Genomic DNA, 16,289 nt, shown 5'->3' with positions numbered 1-16,289 from the left:
CTCCTGCCTGGGGCCTGCAATCCTCCTGCCCATCTGGCCAGGCCACCGGCAGAGCAAGGCGCAGTGGTTGGAGACAGTGGCATGCAGGAACATCTGAGCCCAAGAGGGGGTGAGGGGCTGAATGGGCTGGGTGTGTTTGGGGCACGGGGTCCTCTAATCTCCATGCCGAGCCGTGGTGCTGGCTGGCGCGCTCTGTTCCAAGCACAATTTCAGGGGGTGTCTCACTGCTGCCAAGGCTGGGGGATCCCAGGGGCGGGGCGCTGCCCTGAGCTTTAAATAACCCCTGGGCTGGTTCCGGGCTTGCAAAGAGCTGCGGCTGTTCTACTGTGGGGGGAGCCCTGGATGCCTCATGGGGCCATGCTGTAGGGGTTGATGGAACCCCCACACCCACACCCTCCTTTCCTTGGAGTGCCTTTCCTGCAGGGACGGTGAGTGGGATTCAGGGGGGACGTGGGGATGCTGTGAGCCGCACACGGTGCATGGGGGTACATGGGTGTGACTTGTACTCTGGGGCTGGGGATGGGGTGTATGGACAGCGGGATCCTGGCTTCCCATCTCCCCCGTCTGCCTCCTTGATGTGTCAGTTACACTCCCTTGCACCTCCACCCAAGTCAGCTCTGCTGTTAGGCCAGGCCCTGGGTCGTGGCCAGGTTGGAGGGGGACAGCTGGGGGCGGAGAATATCCCCCTCCTGACCTGGTGTAACCCAGGGGCCTGGTGGGATCGCAGATCCCTGCGTTCAGCCCTGGAGTTTGCTCCAGGCCTGCTGTGAAGGATGGCCCCGCAGGCCATTAAGCACAGCCCGGATCTCCCAGTGATGTCAGCATTTCCTGGCTGCAGGGCAGGAGCCAGCGACACAGCGGCTTGTGTGTGTGAGCGTGCAGCCTGCCGGCTACGTGAGCACCCGCCCGTCTGCAGGCATGCCCTACCTGTGCACCTCTGCCCGCCTGGGCCTAGGCATGTGGCTGCGGTGCCCTGGCTCTGCCACTAAAGCTCTTTTGTGGCTGGCGCTTTGTGGGCTGCAGCGTCGAGGGCAGGGATCCCGCCTTGCGCTTCCGAGGCATTTCCAGCAGCTTCCTCACTCGCATTTCTTCTTCGTCCGTATTCACTGGCGAGCAGGGGCCCTTGGGCGGGTGAGCTTAGGGCCCCGTCGTGCGGGGCGTTGCACAGCCGTGTAGTAGGACAGTCCCAGCCCCCAGAGCTGGCCGTCTAACCAGACAAGACAGAGACAGGGCAGGAAGGGGCATCGGCAGAGCCGTGCGTGTGGGGAGCCCAGGGTTAGAGCAGTGGGAGCTGCGGGTCGGGAGTGAGGGGCATCGGCAGAGCTGGGGGGAACTTGCGCCTTGGTGCCCTTTGTCTTTTTCACCCAGTCGTCATTACCAGCTATTGCTTCTCTCTTGCCTGAACATCCCAGTGCGGGGCCTGGGCCCCGTTGTCCTGGGGCTGCCGGGGTGAGACCCACCCGAGTGGCACATCCTGGGGGGGTCTAACGGTGTGCACCCCTCCCTCACTGATGGTGCGCTCATGGGGGTCCCATGGCCCTCCAGCTGATAACATCCCGAGGGACCCCAGCCAGCCCCAGGGGGCCTCGCCCTCCTGCAGGGCCCTCCCCAAAGCCCCCGTCTCTGTCCCCGCATCTCCAGCACCATTTTGTAAACAGTTGCCAGGGCTGACGCTCGGCGCAGCACTGGGAGGACATCTTCTCCCTGGGCCCTGCCCAGTGCCGGGCACGGCTTCCTCCCCCCAGGGCAGCAGGGCAGGGCTGGTACCCTGGCACAGCAGGCACTGAGGGGCTCCACCCCAGGGCTCCTGCATCCCAGGCTGGGGCCCCGTCCGCAGGGTGCAGCTCAAACTTCCTGGCCTCCTCCCGACAGACCTGGCCCAGCTGGAGCCAGAGTCCCCTTCCCCCCTCAGCCCGTTGGCTGGCGCAGCATAGCCTGTCGCTCCAGCCCCAGGCACAGCACCCTGCGGGAGTGACTGAGTGGGGCCCGGCTTGCTGGGCTGGTGCTGTGGGAGCTGCGCCAGGCTGAGCCAGTCGGGGCCTGGCAGGAGGGCTGCACCCAGGGGGAGGGCGCAACTGCCTCCACCTCTGCTTTCCTCAGCCCCCCACAGGGGCAGCGCTTGCCTGCTGGGGGCTGGCCCCCATGTGCTGCCCCCAGACTGTGCCCGTCCCCAGCCAGCTCCAACCCTTTGCCAGCCAGCGCTGCCCCTGGGCAGGACTCACGCCCCATGCACACAGGGCTATGCCAGGTCTGAACCTGGCCCATTGACTGTATCTATAAAGTGTCAGCCCGCAGCCTCGTGTGGGCACGTCCCGCGAGCCTTTGGCTCCTGCGGCTGGGTGCTGAGGCCAGAGCAGGTCTGGAGTCCCCGTGTGGGGCGATGCCCCTTGCAACCCAGAAGCAGGGGACCAGGGGCGTCGGTGCTGGAGGGGCGGGGCTCATGCTCGCGCAGGGGGTGCCAGGGCTCTCCCCTGACCTCGCTTCCCCAGCTGGTGTCTCGCGCCCCCTCCCCTGCGCAATTGAAAGGGAGCCCTGGGAAGTGGGTGGGAGGGGGCGCCAGGCCAGCTGCTTCCCCACAGCGCTGCCAGATGGGGGGAGGGGAGGAGGCGCTGGGCTTGGAGGTGCTGACAGCAGGTCACAGCTGGTGCAGAGCTAATCCGCTTTGGCAGTGAGGGGGGTGGGCACAGCGCGGGACCTGGCAGTGATGGGACTGGGGTGCGGGACCCTGGCAGCGATCTGGATGGGCGTGGGGGACCACGGCAGTGATGGGGGACCCTGGCAGTGGTGGGGGCATAGGGGACCCTGGCAGCGGCAGGCTGGGCACGAGAGAGCGGTGCTGAGTGTTTCTGCTGTCCCGGAATGACAGGCCCGGGCTGGTGCTGAGCAGGTTTTGTGGCTGCCAGTGGGGCCCATGTCCTTAGCCGTGCTGTGGCACTGCCAGGACGCTCAGCCCAGACTCCTGGCCTGACAACCCGGCAGCTGCTGCCGCGGGCAGGGCGAGCCCCTGGCTGATAGAATTACTTGCCGGGGAGACCTGGCTGGTAGAAATGGGCCCATGGCTTGAGATGGGGGTTTAGCTCCCTTCTGCTGCCCCTTGTTTTACTGCAGGGCTCCTTGTAGATGCCCAGGCTCCTGTGCACCCTGCTGGGCTCTTGGCCCGAGTGACACCTAGTGGCAGTGAGTTCCACAGGCTGAGCATGCTGTGGACGGCATTGCCTTGCGCCACGTACCCTCCTGTCACTGCAGTGCCTTCTGCTGGCCTTGCCAGCATGGCGCTGGGGGGCAGCCCATCCACCACTCCTCAGCTGTGGTACAGGGGCTGGGACTGGGGGCTTCTGCTGTGGGAGCCCCCAGGAGCAGGGTGGATCCTCCCAAGGACGAGCCGGGCCAGATGCTGCATCGGGACTGGGGCTGTGCAGGAAGCAGGCTCCTGCGAGGAGACGGACCAAGGCCCAGGACCATGCCTAAGCCCAGCGAGGGTGCTGTACTCAGCTCCTGTCCCGTCCTGCCCTGAGCAGAGCAGGCAGCTGGTGCCAGGCCCAGTCCTCAGCATCCCTGGCCATGGCCCCACTCCCCAGAGCTGCCGCTTGGGAGGACTTTGGAAGCCCCGTCTGTGAGCCTTGGACTCGTCAGTGCAGCCCGGGCCCGGTGCCCCTAGGCTGCAGCAGATCAGAGCCTTCCAAAGGGGCTGCGGGACAAGACAGCGGGGCCCAGGCCAGGGGAGTGGGGGAAGCCTCTCTGAAGGGCCCCCAGGTGGGTTACATCTGGAGCAGCAGGGCACAGACCAGATCACCTGGTTCCGGCTGTGGGCCCGGCTGGCTGCCCCCTGGGTCTCAGGGTGACCTCAGTCGCAGTGACGTGCCCGCTGGTTTGTTTGGGTGCCCGGCTGTGGCTGACAGACTCTGCAGCGACCCCCTGCAAACTCTCAGCTACTGAGCTGTGGGTGCTGTGCCCCATAGCAGCTGCCTCCCTTTGAAGTGACCTCTGTGCCCACTTCCTTGCTGTGCTCGTGCCCGTTCGCTGGGTCAATGACCGCCACTCACTGGGCTAGTGTGCCCGGCGTCTCGGCATGTCCGTGGGCAGGTGGGGCATGTGGCCGCGCCAGGCTGAGTGGCACGCTGGTAGGGACCAGTGACTCGGCTGGCTTCAGCAAGGGATTGGCCGCTGCCCGGCCCTGCCTGGCTTTCCTCTGCCAGACGGCCATGCTCCAGAGCCGGAGAGCTGATCGCAGCTTCCTCTCTGCCCACCCTACCCCTGGTTCCAGGGCACCAGAGGCTGAGCCCCAACCGGGCATTGTGTCTTCATTCCTGCCCGCTGGCCCCGAGCTGGGGACTCCCATGCCAGGCTGTACGCCAGGTTGGGAGATCACGCCCTCGTCTTCGTCAGGTGTGTGGCATCAGTGCCCTGGAGGCCTCTCTGCCGCACCGTGTTGGCACTTTGCTGTAGGCGATCCTGCTGTTCCCAGCGCATGCCAGGAGAGATGCTGAGCTGGCACAGGCTGGAGCATGGCATGGGGGCACACGGGGACACTTGGCACTGTCCAGGCGGGAGTGCAGCCGTGCTGGGCTCTCGGGGGCTGTGTGCGTGGAGCCTGGCATGGTGCCATGCTGGCATTTGCAGACTGCATGGATCGCCAGCTCCTGTTTCCCCTTGGCCCTTTCACGCCCATTCAGACAGCGTGGTGTGATTAAACACCTTTTGTGTTTCCATCAGCCTCTTTGTCCCCATGCCGATCAGCCGGGAATAACAACACCGGAGTGTTTGCACAGGAAAGTGCTGCTGTGACGAATTCCTGCCTCATCCCAGTCTGATGCCCCAGGCCGCTGGCTGCCAGTAGGACGGGGGAGGGCAAGGGAGCTGGTGCCCAGGCAGCAGCGGGAGGGGACCCCAGGCGGGCAGGAGGGGCTGGCTGTGGGCACGATCGCTGTGCTGGGACAGTGGGGCAGGGCACTCGCCCTGTAATAGGATGGGCTGAACGTGTGGGGTGCAGTGGGGAGGCGGGGGTTGCTGATCTCTGGGGGAAGGGCAGGAGGAATGGGGGAGCTGGCCCTCCCTTGGGGCAGGGCCCACGCAGGGGAGTGTGGGGAGCTGCCCGTCCTGCTACCCCAATGCATCTTCTCTTTCTGCTCCTGTGGGACTGAGGGGGGGAGGCAGGGAGCTGCTTTGTGGGAGCTTCCCTCTTCCCTTACCTGCTGGGGTGGGTGAACCCCCCCCACCCCCCAAATGAGCTGGGCTGTGGCTGGTTCTCCCCCCCTCCCCGCTCTCCCTGCGCAGGAGCTGGGTGGCAGCTGCTCCGTGTGGGGCACATGGTGGCCTGGGCCTAGGTGTGCTCAGGGTGGGCATGTGGGCTCAGAGCCGGCTTTCTGCCAGGCTGCGAGATAACCCCCGTCCGGCTCCTTTCATGGGGCCTGCAGTCCTGGGCAGGCTGGTGAGGGATCCAGCAGGAAGCGCCCTTCCCTCTGCACCCGTGCAGAGTAGGGAGTGGGGCAGAGGGCTCAGTAGGGGTGCTCAGTGCATGCCGTGTGGCACGAGGGACATGGTGCTGCAGGGAGCGGGGCGGGTGCACCAGCAGGGGGGTCTCCCCTCTGAGCCGGTGCCCCCATGCTAAGTGCCGCTGTGCTGCAGGGGGGCAGGGGCGAGGTGCTGCCGCAGGGCGTCTTTCAAATGCCACGTGAAAAGCGGCTGTGTCTATTTGCCCATAGGGGGCTTGTGCCCTGCTAAGGACACAGGAGGGAAGTGAATCCTGCCTCTCTGAATCTCCCTGCAGTTTCTTCTCCACTTCCTGTCCTAAAGTAGCATGCCACGTTGCTGTGTGCTGTTCAAAACCCGCTGCCTCCCACCCTAGAGGTGGCTGCATTTCTGTGAGGTGAAGCAGTTTCTGCATAACTTGTGGGGCAGGAGGCTCTAGTGAGGTGAGCTCCTCTCCTTCCCACCGCCGGCCCAGGGCTGAGTGGAGGGGCGCAGCCCAAGCCCCCCCACATTCCCTCTGTACTGTGCCTGGAGATGTTTGATTTGCTTTACTCTGTAAGATGAGCCCTGGGCGGAAGTCAGCATCCTGCTGCTGGGAAGAGATGTGGCGGTGCCAGGAGCCAGGTCGGGGATCAACTCTGGCCAAGGGGCACAGGGCCTGTGCACAGGGCAAGAGAGAGACAGAGACAGTGCAGCCCACATGGCTGGCCCTGCCACCGCGGGCACCAGTGCTAGAAGCCAGACCTTGTTTCCTCCAGTCTGGGGTGGATGCCTGCTTTTCTGTCACCCCACAGTCATGGCACGCCAGCGCCCATCAGTGCTGCAGGGGTGTTGCTGCTCCCTGCTGGCCTGGGAGCTGGGGTACCCAATCATCTGCCTTGGGCCTCTTGCACGATGTACAGAGGGCTCGCTGCAGCCCTGCTCCCAGGGACACCCCCCAGAGCTGCTCTGTGTTTGCTGTTGGGCGCCGTTCCCTAGCGCCTTCCCGACCGTAGGATCCCAAAGGGCTGGACAGAGCATGGGCCAAACAATGCTCATGTTTCACCAGTGTAAATCTGTAGTGACTCCAGATTCTTGTCCCAGGGATCAATCCCCCACCATGGAAATGCAGCTGCCTCTGGGGTGGAGGCTGCTGAACAGTGCACAGCACCATTTGCCCACAGGGGAGTGGGTGTGAAGAAGACTGGCATACCCCTTGCATAGGGGTTACCCAGCATGTAGGGTGCTTGAGCTGGCGTTTGGCCAGGATGCTGCACCGAGCAGCCACCTCCACTCTGGGAGAAGCGCCAGGGAAGCCTGAAAGCCCGCGGGTGCTGTAGGTGCAGCTGGAGTGTGGCAGGAGCAAGCCCCTGGTGCTGTGCCCAGAGACGGCAGGCCTGATTCTCTGCTGCGTGGGACCTGTTGACCTGAAAGGGTTAAAAGGGGCCCCGCAAAGGCGAAATGGGCTGGTTGGGGACGTCTGTATGCTGCAGGAGGAAGGGCCAGATGCGGGGATCCCCCCGCATTGTCTGCCCCAGGAGTCTCTGTGGGAGCTGGAGACTCGCACCAGCAATGCGTGGGGGCTGCAGCAGCTGTGAGGTTGGGGAGGGCGGGGTCCCAGCCAGCGGAGCCAGTTTTGCGCTGGCGCGGAGGGAAGGAGGAAGGACCATCTCCGGGGCAGACTTGGGGCACAAGCGCCCAGCCCCGGCTCCTGAAAAAGCCAGCAGGACAAGGTCTGGCGACCAAATGCTTTCAGGCCTTCTCCGTCCTGCCTGGGCACCAGAGGTGTCAGAGATGCGTCTCCCTGGGGCAGGGGCAGGGGCAGCTGCGGGGCTGGGGGCGGCTGCTAGCAGCGGAAGTCCCCCCGGTGCAGTGGGAAGGGGAGGTGGCTCTGGTGGGGTGAGCCGGGCGCTCGGCTTTGGGTGCATCTGTGGGTTCAGCCTGTGCCATCAGCCTCTGTACTGTGCCTGGAGATGTTTGGGGTCACTTGGGGGGGGCTGGGCCTGTGGGGTAGCAGAGCCCCTTGGAGCTGCCAGGATGGCTGTGGGGGGAGGGGTGCTGCCCCCGGCCCCGGCTGTGCAGATGCTTTACGACCACCCCCCCCGTGGCAGGGAGGCTCCGACCCCCGGAATTCCATGGGCTGAGATCATGGCCACAGCACTGCTCAGCTGCGAGCACATGGCCCTGGGGGATTGTGGGAACACGCTCTTTCCTTCCCGCCAGCTGGCGGCTCCAGGCCGGTGAGCTTCTCCCCAGGCCTCCCAGGAATGTGGGTGGGCGGCTGGAGATGAGCTCACTGCTCCCCCTTCCCCTGTGCTGCCCGATCTCCAGTGTGACCTGACTGCGAAGAGCACCAGGCTGCGTGGGTGGGACCAGCCGGCTGCCCCGGCACTGGACATCGCTTTGCCAGGCTGTGCCCAGGCTGGCATTCAGAATCCCCACCTGAGGGAGGGAGGGGCAATGGGTTGCCCCAGTTCCAGGGAACTTCCCCTGCTCTGCAGGCTGCGTCTCCCTTTCCTTTGCTGCTGCTTGCACCCTGGCCGTGGACACATCTCTGCTCTTTACTCGTTTCAGTCAGTGGGCCTGGCACCCTGCAGTGCCCGTCAGCACGCAGGCTGGGGCTCCAGGCCCCCGCGGCAGTGAATGTTCCTCCCCTGGCACCCGACTCATGGCAGCCATCCTCAGCTGTTGATAGTAAAGGCTGATTGCTCTGGCCCCAGCCTGCACCATGTGGGTGAGACCCCAAGGTCAGGGCAGTGGGGAATCGGCCCTGCCATGGCCCAGGGCTGATGGCCTGGCTTTTCACCTCCTCCCTTCAGGCCCTGTCTGTCAACTGCAACTGCTTCCCCATTGCCCTGTGTTCTTGCTTTAATTAACACCCATGCCCCTGCAGGAACTAGTGATGTCATAACGACCAGCTCTGAGGAGCTGCCCCACACTGAGGGGTCCCAAGAAGAGGTTTTGGAACAAATGCATAAATTCAGCAGTAGCAAGTCACCAGGTCCAGCTGGGATCACCGTGGGATATCTGGAACTAAGATATGAAAATGCAGCACTGCAGACTGTGGGGTGGGACCTATCGCTTACATCAGCCTCTGTGCCAGACACCTGGAGGAGAGCTGCTGTGATGCCTGTTTTTCAGAAGGGGCTCTGGAGGAGATCCCAGCAATTACAGGGACCTAACTTCAGTACCAGGCAAATTGGTAGAACCGGTAGTGAAGAACAGAATTATCAGACACAAAGATGAACATGAGTTACTGGGGAAGAGTCAATAGGGAAATCATGCCTCACCAATCTATTAGAATTCTTTGAACGGGTCAACAAACATGGACTAGGGTGAGCCAGTGGATATAGGGTACCTGGATTTTCAGAAAGCCTTTGGCAAGGTCCCTCACCAAAGATTCTTAGGCAAACTAAGCAGAGGAAAGGGCCTCTCACGGATCTGTGACTGGTTAAAAGACCGGAAACAAAGGGTTGGAACAGAATGTTCGGAGCCAGTTGGAAAGGGCTAGATGATAAAACAGGAAATATTATAATGCCTCTGTGTAAATCCATGGTGCACTCACACCTTGAATACTGCATGCAGATCTGGTCACCACATCTCGAAAACAATATAGCGGAACTGGAAAAGGTTCAGAGAAGGGCAACAGAAAAAGACTGGGATTGTTCAGCTTGGAAAAGTGACGACTGACGGAGGGATACAATAGAGCTCTATAAAATTGTGACTGGGGAGGAGTCAGTGAATAGGGAAGTGTTGTTTACCCCTTCTCATAACACAAAAATCAGGGTCACCAAAAAAATTAAAAGGCAGCAGATTTAAAACGCACAAAAGGCAGTATTTTGTCACACAACGCACAGTCAGCCTGTGGAACTCATTGCCAGGGGATGTTGTAAAGGCCAAAACTATAACTGGGTTCAGAAAAAGAACTAGATAAGTTGATGGAAGCTAGGTCCATCAATGGCTATTAGCCAAGATGGGCAGGGATGCAACCCCATGCTCTGGGTGTCTCTAGCCTCCGATTGCAAGAAGCTGGGCACAGGCGAGTTATCGGGTGTTGCCTCCTGCGTGCGATGCTGGGTGGATCAAACGCAAGTGGCCGGGGCAGCATCGGTGGGTCCGTGGGGCCTTGTCTGGACTGGGGTGTCCTTGCACCCCGGCAGCTGCCCCAGTGGCTGCACTGAGCGCCAGGGAAGTGCAATGCCAGGGAGGTGACTGCGTTACTGCCAGCGCCGTGTGGCACTCAGGGATTGCAGGGAGGCAGCTGCGTTGCTTTAGTGAGCGAGGGGCTAAACAAGCCCTGAAGCTTCCCCTGCCTGAGGAGTCCCTGGGGCACAGGGCAGTGGGCCAGGTGTGTCCTCACACCCTATTCCTTGGGCCTTGTGCACCAGCAGTGCTGTGGGAGCTGGTCCAGCCCCGGTTCGGGTTTGCCAGGAGGAAGGGCCAGCCCCTGACTGATGCCATCTGGGCTTCTCTCCAGCAGGTCACCCTTGCTGCCAAGGGGCTGGATGAAGCCTCCTTCCCCGAGGACACCGAATCAGCCCCAGCGGGCAGGCCCTGGTGGAGCGATGCCGACCTCTCCGATGACGAGGACATGCTGGCAGACGAGGCCTCAGGAGGTAGGGCCTGCAGGGCCGCAGCCTGCCACTCACCCCACCTCACCTGCCTGCATGCCGGGATCTGTGCCTCACACCCGGCCGCTGGCCCCTGCAGCTGCTGGGAGAGCGCTGGGCCAGCTCCCTCAGTGCAGGGCTGCTCTCCTGCCTCTGCATCCCAGCTCCCGCCCAGGGCTGCGCCCCTCGGAGCGGCGTCAGTGCGAGCCGGGCCGGGCCAGCCCAGCTTTCCTGAGTGCTGCCATCGCCTGGCAGCCTGCAGTGCTGGGCTCCCTCCTGTGGCCAGGCTTCCCAGCACCGGGGAGGGAGCAAAGCGCCCCCTGCAGAGCAGATTTGTTAACCCTGCATGCCCAGGGAGCTGGACCCCGACACCCCTTCAGGCCCCAGCTCCCCAACTGCAGACCCCAGAGAGAGACGTGGCGGGGGGGACGGGACTGCCTGTGCGGAACTGCCCGAGTGAGCGAGGCCGGGTCTGCATTTACAATGCTGCATTGATGCAGCTGCAGCTCATCGCCCCTATCCCGTCTGCTTCAATTCCAGACGGCAACAGCAGCGGGGAGAACGGCAGCGGGACGGCGCTGCCCGAGGCGATGCTGTCCACTGGTACGCCGAGCGTCACTCTCTGGTCAACAGGTAAGGGCAGAGCTGGGCCTGGAGCCAAAGAGCGGCAGCAGACTGGGGTCCGGCTCTCTGCTGGTGGGTACCCAGGGCTGTGCCCTGGCCTCGCTCTGGGATGCTGGGATGGCAGCTCTGAGCGGGCTCTGCCATGCCCAGCATGCTGTGCACGCCGCATGGCGCTCACTCGCCCCGGCTGGGCTGCTTGCACCAGGCCTGGGGATGCTGTCTGTTTGTCTGGGGCAGGGCCCATGGGAGGGGCTGAGCGGGGAGGGGCTGGGGGTGAGGGTATCATGGGACCTGGATCCACGCTGACCCCACAGGAGTTACCTGGGATGGGTGCAAGCAGGCCTACCCCCAGTGCCCAGCCTGGTGCATGGCCTCTATCCGTGGGTGGCACAAGCAGGAGAAAGGGGGGCTGGCAACTGGGGCTGGGAAGGGAGGAGCCATCAGTGCTGACACTAGCCATGGCTCAGTGTTGTGGATTCCTGTCCCTGGGATCCCCGCCGGCCACCTCATTTAAATAAAAACCGGCCCGGCCCAGCCTGGACTGAACTGGCCCAGGCCACCTATTCTCCTGTGCTGCCTGTATGGAGCCGGCCTGCTCTGCCACGCTCCCCCCCCCCGAAATGTGGGGAAAGATGCCCCGGGCTGATTTCAAATGCTGACGGGGCCGCAACGCCGCACAGATTGGACCTGGCTGCTCCTCCATCATGCATGTCCCGTGTTTTGGGCATCCGGGCTGGCCCCGCTAGCTGTGGGCCCCAGACCCAAGGCCTGTGGCCTAGTGGGGGCTGGGATTTGGGGAGCTGCTGTGGTGCGGGAAATGTTTTCCATTTGGCTGTGGGGTGGTCGGCCTAGGGCACGCACCCCTGCCCGGTCAGGGCATCCTGTGCCGCATGGCAGGGGCTGGACTAGGAGTCCCATGATGGTCTCCCACGCGTGGGGCTGGAGCCGTGGTGGTGGCTGTGTTGACATCACAAGCAGACACCCCCTGCCCAGGGATCATAACCCTGACCAGCCCAGCTCTGCTGCGTCCAAGGCCTGGGCACAGCAGAGTCGCTGCTGCGGGGGGCAGCTCAGCTCCCCGGGGTGGGGGCTGCACTGAGGGTTGAGATGGGCTCAGAAAGCAACCCCCGAGCTGAGCTGGTGTTCCCAGAGTGACTGTGAGCTCTGGGTCAGGATTGAGGGGCACTGGCAGAGCTGTGCGTTGAGGGAGCCCAGGGCCAGGGCAGCAGGAGCTTTGGCTGAGCTGTGGGTCCTTTCCCCTCGGGTCAGTGCATCCCTTTGGGTGGCAGGTGTAGGCTCTTGTAGTCCCGACCAGGGGCCCTGCTGCCACAGGGAGGCTGGTTGGGGAGGGGCTGGGTCCCTTTGCCCTCTCTCCAGGGCTGAAGTGGGAAATGTGGGGCTGTTCTGCCCTGTCCTGTTGCAGTGGAGCTGGGCTGGGCCTGTGGGACGGGCAGAGCAGAGCAGAGCAGGCAGCACTGGTCACAGGGCAGGGACAGCGCCTCTCGCTCCCTCCCTCACCCAGTCTCTGGAGCTCTGGTTCGCCCCCTGAAACCCATTGCCAGTAGAGCTTAGGGGGCCTCCTGCTGCAGTGGGGGAGCCCAGTGGTGGGAGGCATGGGGGGCACTATGTTTGGTGGGGCAAGGCACGGGGGGCTGTTGGTATGAGGCTTTGGGGGCGGGGTGGAGTTGTACTATGGGTTATAGGTAAGGCCGAGGGGCTCTGTGTGGGGTGGAGCACAGGGAGGGGTTGGGGTGCGGGTTAGAGGTGATCCCTGGGAGGCTCTCTGGAGGCTAGGTGAGGCACTGGGGGATTGTGACTCTCACACAGCCCCAGGATGCCCCAGTGGAGGAGAGTAGTGAGTTCTAGAGATAGTGCAAGGGGCTGGGAGCCAGGACTCCTGGCATCTGGCTCGGGGAGAACAGTGGGGTCTAGTGGGGAAAGCAGGGGATTTGGGTTCAGGACACCTGGGTTCAGTGCCCATTCCGGGTGCTGCTCCCCTCCCTTCCCCCTCTCCACGGGGCACCTGCTGGCCGGACTGAGCTCTGCGAGTGGCTGGGGCGAGAGCCAAGACTCCTGCCTGTTGCCCCCTGGGCAAGGGGGCGGGTGCTGATCCTTCCCCCCTGGGCAAGAGGCCCAGCAAGGCCCAGAGCCTGCAGGCTGCTAATGCTGGGCCCTTCTACCAGGGATCCAGGAGGAGGCTGCGGCACCAGCCTGCACCTCATCTCTGGCTGCTAACGCCGGCCTGGAGCAGCTGAGGGGCCCATCCCCCTGTTTGGCAGGTGGGCACAGGGCATTGGCTTGGCCTGGCCTCCAGCAGCTGCCTCACCCGGGCTCTGGTGGGCACTGGCTCACAGCTCCTTGCCCTGCAGAATGGGCCTTCCTGCTGAGGGCAGCTCCTCTAGGGCTAGCTGTGGCTCTGGAGCTCGCCTGCTGCCCCTGACTGCGGGGCTCGGGTGGGTCTTTTCTGGAAGAGGTGGCGCCATGCAGTGAGTGTCCCCCTGCGCCGAGCACAGTGCCCTGGCTGGAGGGCTTGAGTTTGTAGTTGGCGTTCTGTGCCCTGCTGGGGTGGGCAGGAGGCGTCTGATGGCTGCCTCTTCCCTTCTCCCTGCAGAGGCAGCGTGGCACCGGGGGGATGGTGGCGGCGGGAGGCAGTGTGGCACTGTGGGGCAGTGGCCTGTGTTCTGGCTGGGGCTGGGGCTTTCCTCTTCTGCTCTGCTGTTCTCTGGCATGGTGGCGTCAGGCCGGGCTCTTGGGTGCTCTGCGGCCTCGGCTGTAGCTCTTTCTTCTCTCCCAGTAACAGCCACTCTTTCTCTCTTCCTTCCTCCCCTGTCCTGTCCCTCTCTGTGCTCCCTCTTCTTCCTCCTCCTGATCCTGGGGCATAGGCCCCCCAGCCCCGGCAGGGCAGCCCCGCCTGGCTGGTATGACTGTGGCTGACCTGGACGACGAGGCCCCGCTTAGTAAGTGAAGGGTTTGGGGGGGGTGCGGGCTGTGTTTGGGGATGGGTTGCAGGCTGGGCTAGCCAGTGGAGGGGAGTCCATTGTAAACTTCAGCATGGTGATAAAAATGTGAATGCCAAAATATTTTGACTCAGAAATGCTGCTATGGTGCCTCATGGGAGTTGTAGTTTGGTTGCCTCAAGCTCCAGTTCTCTATACGGCAGGTCCCTTGGGTCAGACTACATCTCCCATGATGCACTGTGGTCTCCCCTCTTGGTGCAGAGAGGCTGTGCAATGTGGGAGTCTCTAGTTATGGTGCATCGTGGGAGATGTAGTCCAGCTAAGAAACCTGGCCCATAGAGAAGAATCGGGACAATGAGGCACCCCAACTACAGTTCTCAGGAGGCACCAAGGCAGCCTTTCCAATTGCACTGTTGCAGTTTTTGGGCTTTTGGACAAAAAATCCTGTTCCATAGGTAGTCGACACTGTTCATGGAAAATTTCACTGAGTCGAAACCCAGTTTTCCATTGAGAAACAACTTAGATAGAACCTGCCATCCCTGTTGTCCCCATTGCACCCAGAAGCATGGGACAGCAGCATCCTGCCTGCGGGAGCAGGGACACAGTGTGGGGCACCAGGGCTGCCCCATCAAGGACAGGCTGCCCTGGCCAGTAGCTGCGGAGCCTGCACCTTCCCTGCGTTTGCTAAACGTCCCAGGACTGGGTTGGTTGGTAGGGGATAAAATAGGTTTTATTTTTTATCCCAATCAGCAGCTCTCTCCGCTGTGGGTTGCTGGCATGTCGGAGCCCTGCGCCTTCCAATCCCCAGCCCTCGAGCTACAGGAGTAGCTGCTGCCCGCTCTGAGGCACTGCTGCTAGCCAAGGGGGCTGCATGGGAATGGTGGTGACTAGGACTCCTGGGTTTGGTCCGTGGTTCTGGGGGGCAGGGATAACCAAGGCACATGGACTGAGGACATTCATTCTGAAAGGCAGCACGGCTGAGTAGGTCAGACTCGGGTCTGTCCCATTCAGATCTAGCCCCAGCTCTGCTTGATGTGCCCTGTATCACGGCTCCACTGGCTGCTGTGTATGGGGGGGAGGGGTTTTAAGGCTCTTCTGCCTGCTAGGGCCAGGGGCGGAGAACGTGGTGAGCAATAAGAGCGGGAGTTGCTAATGGCAGTCTGGAGAGGGGAGAGTAGAAACCATCCCCGCACAGCTCAGTGCATCTTCCCAAGCAGGGTGATCCCCGCTTGCTGGCAGAGCCTCCCGCTCAGCTCCTGGGAGAATGTTCTTCAGAACCAGGCCCTGCGAGAGCTGCGTCAAGGCTGGGCTCACTGGCTGAGCTGTGCTGGAGCCAGAGGGCGTTCACTGATTCAGATACTGCAAGGCCAGAAGGCCCCACTGTGACCCCCTAGTCTGAGCCTGGCTAGCACAGGCCAGAGACCTGCCCCGCCTGTAATTCCTAGAGCAGAGCTTTGTGAAAACTGCCACTCTTCATTTGGGAATTGTCAGTGATGGAGAACCTCTGCTTCCCCGGCTAGCGCCTCCCTCCCGTGGGCAGGGCCGAGCCCCGCTTCCCTGGCTAGCGCCCCCCACCTGTGAGCAGGGCTGCCACTCTGGTGCTAGATGGACACATTTACATGTAACGCTGTATCAAGGTGCGCAGTGCTTGCTTGCACCCAGTACAGCCTTGGCTAACTGAGGTGCGGCTGGTAGGTCAGGCAGGAGAAGCTCCTGCTGTCAGATCCTGAGATCCCAGCGCCATGCGGCGAGGGATTGGGCCACCCGCACAGGGTGCAATTTCCCGGGGAGCCTCTGCTTTTGCTGGGGTCATTGTGAAGCCGGCCTGCCCCAGGCCCCCCGGCCCCAGGCTCCTTGCAGCACAGAGTGGGCACCCGGGAGAGGCTGACTCAGCCGGAGCCGGACACGGCAGCAGGAAGCTGAGGGCTCCGCATTGTTCTGCACCCAGCTCCGCAGCGTGAAGTGTTTTTTCCATCTCCCTTCCCAGCCAAGTGCAAACAAAACACGGCCAGGAACTGAGGGCTCCTTAAAAGGAGGAAAAGTGGCTGCTAGGGAAGCCAGGCAGCGGGCTGGGCTTCCTGCCACAGTCTGCTCTCCGGCCCGGGGCTGAGCCAGGGCCCCAGTGCCACTACCAGTGTCTGGGGTACAAATGTGGCCGCCAGCCATGGGCACGTGGCTGCACCTGCCCATCCCTGGCATGGGGCATTGTGGGCACGATTCTTTGTGCCTTTTCCTGGGCCATGGGCCATGCCCATGTTTGCAGGGTGCTGGTGCCTGGCTTCCCGTGGGCACTCTGCCTATGCCCATTTTACTCCCCATCTGCACCCCAGGGGCACTCGTGCTTTTTTACGAGCAGAGAGCGACACAGTCTGATGTGAAAGCCCTTGAATTCTCGCTCTTGTGCACAGATGCCCGTGGGCAGACCCTGGGAGTGACAGAGGGCATGTGCCCGTCTGGGGCAGGGCTGAAGCTGCCCTCTTGAGCCTGTGGCCTGGGTGCAGTGGGCTTGGAGGGCAGGGGCAGAGCTTGGAGGGTAGGGTAGAGCTGTGCCTGCAGAGAGGGACGTGACTCAGCACGGGGCCCTGCTGCAGAGAGACCCAGCGCAGGGTGGTTCTATGGAAAGCGTCTGGCCCTGGCACTGCTTTCTCTG

At 62.7% G+C, this 16,289-nt stretch overlaps 1 protein-coding gene across 7 annotated transcripts in view; it reads left to right on the top strand.

The window, feature by feature from the left end:
* The window catches only part of HSPG2 (heparan sulfate proteoglycan 2), a 144,257-nt gene that overhangs the window by 26,104 nt on the left and 101,864 nt on the right, over positions 1–16,289 (top strand). For all 7 annotated transcript variants that reach the window (XM_067567006.1, XM_067567010.1, XM_067567008.1 and 4 more), the window contains exons 2-3: positions 9,926–10,064; positions 10,599–10,691. In XM_067567006.1, coding sequence (XP_067423107.1) covers positions 9,926–10,064; positions 10,599–10,691 — 232 coding nt within the window. The remainder of the gene's footprint in view (positions 1–9,925; positions 10,065–10,598; positions 10,692–16,289) is intronic.

Source organism: Emydura macquarii, unplaced genomic scaffold (genome assembly GCF_026122565.2).
Source record: "Emydura macquarii macquarii isolate MOO-44397 ecotype Brisbane River unplaced genomic scaffold, CSIRO-AGI_Emac_v2 contig_2768, whole genome shotgun sequence".
NCBI lineage: Eukaryota > Metazoa > Chordata > Testudines > Chelidae > Emydura > Emydura macquarii.
Note: the sequence above shows the minus strand (reverse complement) of the source record. Positions and strands in the feature narration are given on the sequence as shown.